The sequence below is a fragment of the Hyla sarda genome, chromosome 2 (assembly GCF_029499605.1).
Source record: "Hyla sarda isolate aHylSar1 chromosome 2, aHylSar1.hap1, whole genome shotgun sequence".
NCBI lineage: Eukaryota > Metazoa > Chordata > Amphibia > Anura > Hylidae > Hyla > Hyla sarda.
In genome coordinates, this window is record NC_079190.1 from 165,515,386 (window position 1) to 165,525,644 (window position 10,259).

The following is a 10,259-nucleotide window of genomic DNA, read 5'->3' on the forward strand; positions in this document are numbered from 1 at the left end:
AATTTTTGAAGTTGTAAGAGAATTCAGCCCAGGGCAGGAGGTCAACCCAATCATCTTGGCGGGAGGAAACAAAATGTCGCAGGTAGTCACCAAGAATTTGGTTTACTCTTTCCACTTGTCCATTGGATTGCGGATGATAAGCAGAAGAAAAATTTAATTTGATTTTTATTTGACTGCAAAGTGCCCTCCAAAATTTTGAGACAAATTGAATACCTCTATCAGAGACAATATGCGTGGGAAGCCCGTGGAGACAAAAAATTTGGAGAAAAAACTGTTTTGCCAATTGAGGCGCAGAAGGAAGACCTGGAAGCGGGACAAAATGAGCCATTTTGGAAAAGCGATCAACGACCACTCAAATGACAGAGTAGCCATGAGATGAAGGAAGGTCCGTGATGAAATCCATAGCTATATGGGACCATGGTTGTTCAGGCACAGGCAGAGGAAGGAGAAGACCAGCAGGCTTCTGGCGTGGAGTCTTGTCACGTGCACACACTGTACAGGCCCGTACGAAATCTGTCACATCTTTCTCCAGGGAGGACCAACAACAGTGTCTGGCAATTAACTGTATGGACTTTTTGATTCCAGCATGACCAGCCAGGTGGGAGGAATGACCCCATTTGAGAGTTTGGTGGCGAAGACGTGGAGGAACATAAGTTTTTCCCGGAGGAATTGGCACCAGAGAAGCAGGAGCAGAGGAGATCAGACACTCTGGAGGTATGATGTGCTGAGGAAGAGCTTCGGATTCTGAGGCATCGGTGGAACGTGATAGAGCATCTGCCCTGACATTCTTGTCCGCAGGGCGAAAATGAATCTGAAAAATGAAACGGGCAAAAAACAACGACCATCTAGCCTGGTGAGGATTTAAACGCTGGGCGGACTGAAGATAAAACAAATTTTTATGGTCCATGTAGATAGTGATGGGATGAAGGGATCCTTCCAGAAGATGTCTCCACTCCTCAAGTGCCAACTTAATAGCCAATAGTTCACGGTCTCCTATAGAATAGTTTTTTTCAGGAGGGGAAAAAGTTTTGGAGAAAAATCCGCAAGGGAAGTTTTTTCCCTTAGCGTTTTTTTGAAGAAGGACAGCTCCGGCTCCAACTGAGGAGGCCTCAACCTCAAGGGAAAAAGGCTTCAGAGGATCTGGCCTGGACAAGACTGGTGCAGAAGCGAAGGCGGCCTTAAGACGATTGAAAGCTTCATCCGCTTGGGGAGGCCAGGACCTCGAATTCACGTTATTCTTAGTTAATGCCACAATAGGAGCAGCAATGGTAGAAAAGGGGGGAATGAATTGACGATAGTAGTTGGCAAATCCGAGGAAGCGCTGGATATCATGAAGTCCAGAGGGGCGAGGACAATCCAATAACGCGGAGAGTTTGTCAGGATCCATTTGAAGACCCTGACCGGAGACTAGGTATCCCAGAAAAGGTAGACAGCTGCGTTCAAAAAGACATTTTTAAATTTTGGCGTAAAGATGATTTTCCCGAAGGCGCTGGAGCACTTGACGGACATGGAGCCGATGTTCCTCTAGGTTGGAGGAAAAAATTAGGATGTCATCTAAATAGACAACAACGCAGGTATACAGTAAGTCCCGAAAAATTTCATTAACAAAATCTTGAAAGACTGCAGGGGCGTTGCAAAGTCCAAACGGCATGACGAGATATTCAAAGTGTCCATCTCTAGTGTTAAATGTGGTTTTCCACTCGTCACCCTCACGGATACGAATGAGGTTATATGCGCCCCCAAGTTTGGTGAAAATTTTTGCTCCACGCAGTCTGTCAAAGAGTTCAGAGATGAGTGGCAGAGGATAGCGGTTTTCACTGTGATTTTCTTAAGACTGCGGTAGTCTATACATGGGCGTAGAGATCAATCTTTTTTAGCAACAAAGATGAATCCAGCTCCGGCAGGAGAAGAAGATTTCCGGATAAAACCTCTTTTTAGGTTTTCCTGAATATATTCAGACATGGCTTGCGTTTCTGGAGCAGAGAGTGGGTAAATCCTGCCACGGGGCGGTGTGGTACCAGGAAGCAAGTCAATAGGGCAGTCGTAGGGTCTGTGTGGTGGTAAGACCTCTGCTTGCTTTTTACAAAAAACATCAGAATAGTCCTGATAGGACTTAGGAAGGCCAGGCAAAGGTGTAGCGATGGAGCCTTGGCTTGTAGGAACAGACTTGAGACATCGCTAGTGGCAGAAAGATCCCCAATCTTTAATGTCCCCGGTGGCCCAGTCAAGGATAGGTGCGTGACGCTGGAGCCAGGGCAAGCCAAGAAGAATTTCTGAGGTACAGTTGGGCAATACAAAAAATTCTATATTTTCATGATGGTGAACTCCAACGCTCATGAGCAGAGGTTCTGTGCGGTAACGCACGGTGCAGACCAGTCTTTCTCCATTCACGGATGAAATGAAGAGAGGTTTGACGAGACGGGTAACAGGAATATTGAATCTGTTGATGAGAGAAGCTTCAATGAAATTTCCTGCTGAACCTGAGTCCAGAAAGGCCACAGCGGAGAAGGAAGAATTAGTATTAGCGGGTACGGCAATCCGCACAGCTATAGTCAGTCGTGGAGAGGAAGAATTCACACCTAGTAACGCCTCTCCCACGTTTACTAGGTGCGTGTGTTTCCCTGACGCGGAGGACGAATAGGACAGTCCTTGAGGAAATGTTCGGTACTAGCCCAGTACAGGCACAAGTTTTCGTTCCTGCAGCAAGTCCTCTCTTGTTGGGTTAGGTGAGACCGATCCACTTGCATAGCCTCCTCGGCGGAAGGCACAGGAACAGGTGGCAAAGGACACTGGAAGAGAGGTGCCAAGCGAGAAAACCGCCTGGTACGAACAAGATCCTTTCCTGGCGAAGCTCCTGGCGTCTTTCAGAGAAACGCATGTCAATGCGGGTGGCCAAATGGATGAGTTCAGACAGGATAGCAGGAATTTCTCGTGCGGCCAGAACATCTTTGATGTGGCTGGATAAACCTTTCTTGAAGGCCTCATTATTCCAGGCTAGCTCAGAGGCGAGGGTGCGGAACTGTACGGCGTATTCGCCCACTGAAGAGCTCCCTTGGACAAGATTCAATAGAGCCGTCTCGGCTGAGGAAGCCCAGGCTGGCTCCTCAAAGACACTGCGTACTTCGGAGAAGAAGGACTGGATGGAAGCAGTGGCAAGATCGTTGCAGTCCCAAAGCGGTGTGGCCCAGGACAAGGCCTTTCCAGATGACAAGCTGACCACCAAAGCCACCTTAGACCGTTCTGTGGGGATCTGGTCCGACATCATCTCGAGGTGCAGGGAACATTGGGACAGGAACCCACGGCACAACTTAGAGTCCCCATCAAATTTCTCAGGAAGAGACAGGCGGATTCTAGAGGTAGAAGCGGCAGCTCGTAGTGGAGGAGATGCTGGAGCTGGCGGAGGAGATGGTAGAGGCTGTGGAGGCAGAAGCTGCTGGAGCATGGCAGCCAACTGCGACAGCTGTTGTCCTTGTTGGGCGATCTGCTGAGACTGCTGGGCAACCACGGAGGTGAGGTCAGCGAGACTTGGCAGCGGCACCTCAGTGGGATCCATGACGGATCTACTGTCAGGGTCCGGACTGGTATGCGGGGAGGACACGGGAGTGGATCCTCTGTGTCAGTGAGGCGATGGTGTGGGCCGTACCAGGGGAACGGAATCTAAGAGGTTACTGGTTTTCACCAGAGCCCGCCGCAAAGCGGGATGGACGTGCTGCGCCAGGTAACCCCCAGGTCGTTCCTCCCGATAGCGACTCAACCTCACTGACAGCTGAGACAGGCGTGGTACACAAGGACAAGGCAAGGCGAGGTCAGACGTAGCAGAAGGTCAAGGCAGGAGGCAAGGTTCGTAGTCAGGGGCAACGGCAAGGGGTCTGGATACACAGGCTAGGGATACACACAGAAACGCTTTTACAGGGCACAAGGCAACAAGATCCGGCAAGGACAGGAAGGGGGCGTGGAATTTTATGTGTAGGGAGTGATTACACTTAATTGGGCCAGGCACCAATTAGTGGTGCACTGGCCCTTTAAATTACAGAGAGCCGGCGCGCGCGCCCTAGAGAGCGGGGCCGCGCGTGCCGGGACTGGACAGAAGGAGGACGGGGCAGGTGAGGAGATTGGGATGCGACCCGCGGGCAGGCGCGTCCCGCCACGCGGATCGCATCCCCGCCGGTGATACTAGAGCAGCGCTCCCGGTCAGCGGGTCTGACCAGGGCGCTGTATGCTTGAGAACACCGCAAGCGCTCCGGGGAGGAACAGGGACCCGGAGCGCTCGGTGTAACAATAGTGATGCTGAAAAGTGATCCTGACAGAACAGGAACTTTCAGATTATTTTAGGCTTAGTAGTGTGAAAACAGCAAATTTCCCGGATTTTTTTTTCTGCAGACCTATAAGCTGAAAACATGGGTGTAAATAAGTCCTTAGCTAAATATTGCTATTCATCAGGATTCCAATCTTCATCAGCAAGATATAAGCCTTGTATGAGGCTCTAGTACCCAGGGGGCATTCCCCAGCACAACAAGAGCCCAGTCAAGTCCAGACCATGTCCTCTTTTTCACAACCCCACAACCCAATTGCATCCTCCTACCTTGTTTGACTGACCACCACTAGTTAAAGAGGACATAGGCTGGACATGTCTGGCCCTTTCATAATGTTATGTACAATAAATGCTATTGATCTGTATGGAAAATGTAAATTGCTATCGTTATGATCCTTTTGTGTATAAATATGGGCATCATTTTACACACTATTTAGGTACTGTGCTAAAGCATGTCTGATGAAGGACCTACATAGCCTAGCACAGATTGTGGAATTTAAATTCTAGATTGTAATGTGTATAGAGTCTGTGGAATCTTTTAAAGGCACCCATACACATTAGAGAATTGTCAGCCAATTCCTACCAATTTTGGGAAAATGTCAGACTATCTTGTGTGTATGTCAGATGATGTTGGGAGAAGAAGAATCAGGCATGCTGAATTCCATCAGCAAATTCTTTTGTTCTCCCTGGAGATAACCAGCTGTGTCTTGTTGTGGCTTACTACCCTTGTCCTATTGAAAACACATGCACATGTCTATCTATCTATCTATCTATCTATCTATCTATCTATCTGTCTATCTCATATCTATATATCTATGTATCATCTATCTATCTCACATCTATCTATTATCTATCTCACATCTATCTATCTAATATCTATCTATCTATCTATCTATCTATCTATCTATCTATCTAATATCTATCTATCTATCATCTATAATCTATCTATCTATCTCATATCTATCTATCTCATATCTATCTCATATCTATCAATCTCATATGTATCTATCTATCATCTATCTATCTCATGTCTATCTATCTATCAATCAATCTATCATCTATCTATCTCATATCTATCTCATATCTATCTATCATCTATCTCATATCTATCTATCTATCTATCTATCTATCTATCTATCTATCTATCATCTATCTCATGTCTATCTCTCTATCTATCTATCTATCTATCTATCTATCTATCTATCTATCTATCTATCTATCTATCTATCTATCTAGGAAAGCAACACTACCAGGTCCATAAAGTCCATAAATGGTGCCAGCAGGAAGGGTCCTTGATTAGGGGCCAACTTCATAAACAAAGAAAAACCCCTCAGCAGTCCAGGAATAGTGATAAAAAAGTGAAAAGACAACTTAATCCATTATATGCACAAACAAAAACATTTCAACTAATTTTTCAAGCTCTATCTATCTATCTATCTCTAGAAAAAGGGTATTTTTTTTATTTGGAACAATATATACATGTGGGGGCATTTATCATTGTCTTTAGAGCAGTTTTTGTGTGTAGATTTGTCTTTATTAAGGTGCAGCGCTCTTTATTCATTTTTGATCGCTTTTTATTCATTTTTTCATGATATAAAAAGTGACCAAAAATACACTATTTTGGACTTTGGAATAGTTTTTGCGCGAACGCCATTGACCGTGCTGTTTAGTTAATGATATATTTTCAGAGTTTGGACATTTACGCACGGCACATATGTTTACTTACACTTTTTTAAAATGGGAAAAGGGGGGTGATTCAAACTTTTATTAGGGGAGGGGTTAAATGATCTTTATTCACTTTTGTTTCACTTTTTTTTTTTTGCAATGTTATAGCCCCCATTGGGGACTATAACATGCATTACACTTATCTATTACACTGATCAATGCTATGCCATAGCATAACATTGATCAGTTTTTCTGCCATTTGACTGCTCTTGCCTGGATCTCAGGCACGGAGCAGTCATTCGGTGATTGGACTGTGAGGAGATAGGTTGGTATCCTCATCACGTCCTCCTGCAAGATGTTTGGGACGCTGAAATTTTACCCCCGCGGTGCTGAACAGCACCACTGAGCTAACCTCAATGTTTACTTTCGTTTTAGACACGGCGATCAAGTTTGATCGCCGTGTCTAAAGGGTTAATGCCTAAAAAATGAACTAAATCACACACATGTTAGTAAATGCCCCCCAAGATTTAATTGTCTCCAAATACATCTGCACTGGATTTAACATGGTAAGAAGAACTTTGGAAAGAGGGAAAGAGGGAAAGAGGGAGGGGGAGAGGGGGGAGAGGGGGGGAGAGGGAGAGGGAGAGGGAGAGGGAGGGAGAGGGAGAGGGAGGGAGAGGGAGAGGGAGAGGGAGGGAGAGGGAGAGAGGGGGGGGGGGGGAGAGGGAGAGGGAGAGGGGGAGAGGGGGGGGGGGGGGGGAGAGAGAGAGAGAGAGAGAGAGAGAGAGAGAGAGAGAGAGAGAGAGAGAGAGACACATTTCGGTTTATGAAATGTAAATTTTAAATTAAGAACCATCCTAATTTTTTACATTAAGTAAAAATAAATATATTTCTTTAGTTTACATTTACTTTATGCTTAAAAATCAAGGGAGGATCTGAAATAGTGTTCCTTATTTAGTACTTTCTAATAGGTATTATAAGTGTAGAGCTGGTGTCTATTGAAATCAAAATCACAACCTACTGAAAATGAACATATCTATCCAAAAGCAGAGTTTCAACTATTATATAAAGACTTGAAAAAAAAGAAGAAAACAAGCTTTTCATCTATATATGTATCTTACCTTAAATCCATGTCTCCATCTACCCAATATGCCAAGATGTTGGAACCAGTTCCACCAGGACAACAACCCATGATTAAAACTACAACAGCTTGAACTGGATGAACGTCAAATGCCAAAGCTAATATAAAAGCAGTGAGGGGCATTATTCCAAACTGACAGAGGAATCCTACTGCTATGCCCCAAGGGCGTATTATGTGGCCCCAAAATTTCTTTACCTCCACAGTGCAGCCCATTGAAAACATGACCAGTGCTAACATGATTGTGATGACAGTACTCAAAACTGTGTTGAGAATAGCATTGAAATTGTCGGGAGGCAATACACAGGATGTTCCATTACAAGTCGTTGCGTTTTCAGGACATGTAAGCTCACTGTGCAGAATATGGGATGTCAAAATATTGTAGCGTTCCATTCTATATGTCAAAGAAAATGACTGATATGGGAATTTATAAATCAGTGCAATGTAAGATCCATTGAGGTTTGTTCCTTCAATTTATCTATTTGCTTGTTCTTCTAAGCTTCCCATTTAAAGAGGACCAGGAGCAATAAAAAAAGGCTATAAATACTTTAGTTGTGTTGGTGCATTTCCAGATCCAGTATCTCCAATCATACTATAAGATGTGTCAGACTGTAACAAGTGTCAACCATAAAATTCCACAATTGTGTATAGTTTAACCTTTATGGCTTGGTATTGGGTTTAACCATTTATTTAACAGCCTGTAATTATGTCATATGTGCAGGTTTCTGACCTGTCTGGCACTGCTATTTAGGCAGAAATCTCTTGTTTCCATTCCCAGTTATTCTGAAAGAAAATTGTTCTTGTGGAATCATGGACTACCAGGAGTTGTAAAAGGAATTGGGCATATATACACTATATGAACATTTTGGTTTTGGGGCATGAGCTTTTAGGATACCCCATTGTAAATCCATAGGCATTAATATGGAGTTGGTCTTCCATTTGCAGTTATAACAGCTTCCACTCTTCTGGGAAGATTTTTACAAGATTTAAGAATATGTTTGTGGGAAGATTTGCCCATTCATCTACTAGAGCATCTGTGAGGTCAGACGGCGATACTGGTCATGAAGGCCTAGCTCTCATTCTCTATGCTAAATTATCTTAAAAGTGTTTTCTGAGGTCAGGGTTCATGTGGGCCAGTCAAGCTCTTCCACACCAAACTCACCCAACAATGCTTTTATAGACCTTGCTTTGTGCATTGGAGCCCAGTCATCCTGGAACAGAATAGGGCTGAACCCAAACTGTTCCCACAAAGTAGGATGCATACAATTGTTAAAAATGTCTAAGTATGCTGGAGCTTTAAGATCACTGTAACTAAGGGGTCTAGGCCAACCCCTGAAAAACAGCCATATTGCTTCATCCTTCAAACTTTACTTGAGACAATGAAGTAAAGCAGACAGAATTCAATGTTTCCACTGCTCCAGAGTCAAGTGACGGCATGCTTAACACCACTCCATCCAATGTTTGGTATTTGCTTGATGACATAAGCCTTGGACTTTGGAAACCCATGTTCCCCCAGGCTCCCAGTGGTTCACAGTTTGGTACTCTGTCAGCAGAACATAGGCGGCTTTTATGCATTATGCACCTCTGCCCTTGGAAATCCAGCTCTGTAACTTTATGTGGTCTCCAGTTGTTATGGTTCCTAAATGCTTGTGTTTCAATAATACCTCATACAAAAAGGGTATTAATTAGACTAGATTTTATTGCAGACAAGAGACTCCTATTATGCATTTCTTTCTTTACTAATTTTTTCCAGCAGTAAAATAGTTAACAAGTTACAAAGAAACATTTTGCCCAGCAACTCATTAGGTATGCAGAGAACAGTCAATCAGCCAATCAGAGAGAGTGACCAATGTTATAAAAGTCCATATTGGTACTCAATCTACTTCTTTCTTTACTGCTAGCAGTTAAGTTAAGTATTTTGTGTCATAATTCCAACTACCTCATGATTATATTTGTATAATTAATTTATTTCCACTTCATTTAATATTATTATTTCATATATATTAGTTAATTGCTGTGATTCATTTCATATATATTCATAGTTTATCTTATCAATTGTATAAATTTTCTCCTACTGCTATTCTGTTCATTCCCTTCAGTGAACCCTCTTTCATTTCTATTCCCTTGTTATCCTTCCTTCCCCCTTTAACAGTGTGTCAGTATACTAACACTAATATCCATTTTACAGCTCCGTTTCCCCTGACCTCAGAGAGACTGTACAGTTGGTTGTCAGCTGGGCTTTCTCCCCCTTCGTGCATTCAGACGTGCATCTCATTCCAGTCACAGCTCTTCTGTGGCGGGACTCTGAACTCGGAACTATATGTAAAACACCCCTACACTCTTTAAATATTAATAAAGTTGCCCTACCCCTATTATTGGCTATACACATATATATATATATATATATATAGTAAATTTGAGTAGCCGTATTAGTCCAGGACATATGTCCTGCTTAATTCCCAGTCTCTCCCCTGCTGCCTCCTCCCTCCCCCTTTTTCTCATCCTTATCTATTTAGTCTATGTTCCTATAGTAGGACAATTTATGGCCCATCTTAGTGTGAAATCTCCACATCTATCGTCTTAACCCCTGCATATTTGTGAGATGTAACCTGTCTCTTCTGCTTGTGAGCTTAGATTTGCTTTGGACTTGATAAAGGGAGGAATCCCGAAAGCTTGTCTCTACAAAATGCTGTTAGTTCAATAAAAAAGGCAACATTTTATGATTTGCATCTATATATATATATATATATATATGTAGAAAATTTGGAGGGCACTGCACTACTATTTTTTGTACATTTTAACCTGGGTATTGGAGTGTTTTGTGCGGTATCGGTGGCCGTAGCTGCTTACATTTAGATTTCACTGCCGTGGTGCTAAGTGATGACAGATGCTTCTCAAAGAGAAGATTCACTCGCACTCACCGGTCCTGTGATTTACTGTATTTCGGATTATGCCGTTGTGCTGGGAGATGACTGGATGAGGGTGCTCAGAGGCTAACAGCCTACTTGTATATATACAAATATATATATATATGTGTATATATATATATATATATATATATATATACAGTTACAATTCCATTACTCAAATCCATTTGTGGTCTTATACTGTCATCTTGTGGTCATTTTGTGCGGGCATCCGCCA

The 10,259-nt window shown here is 43.2% G+C and overlaps 1 protein-coding gene across 1 annotated transcript in view; it reads right to left on the minus strand.

The window, feature by feature from the left end:
* The window catches only part of LOC130357411 (ileal sodium/bile acid cotransporter-like), a 30,728-nt gene extending 23,220 nt beyond the window's left edge, over window positions 1-7,508 (minus strand). Inside the window, exon 1 of the mRNA XM_056560105.1 lies at window positions 7,099-7,508. Coding sequence (XP_056416080.1) covers window positions 7,099-7,508 — 410 coding nt within the window. The remainder of the gene's footprint in view (window positions 1-7,098) is intronic.
* Between the last annotated feature and the right edge of the window lie 2,751 nt (window positions 7,509-10,259).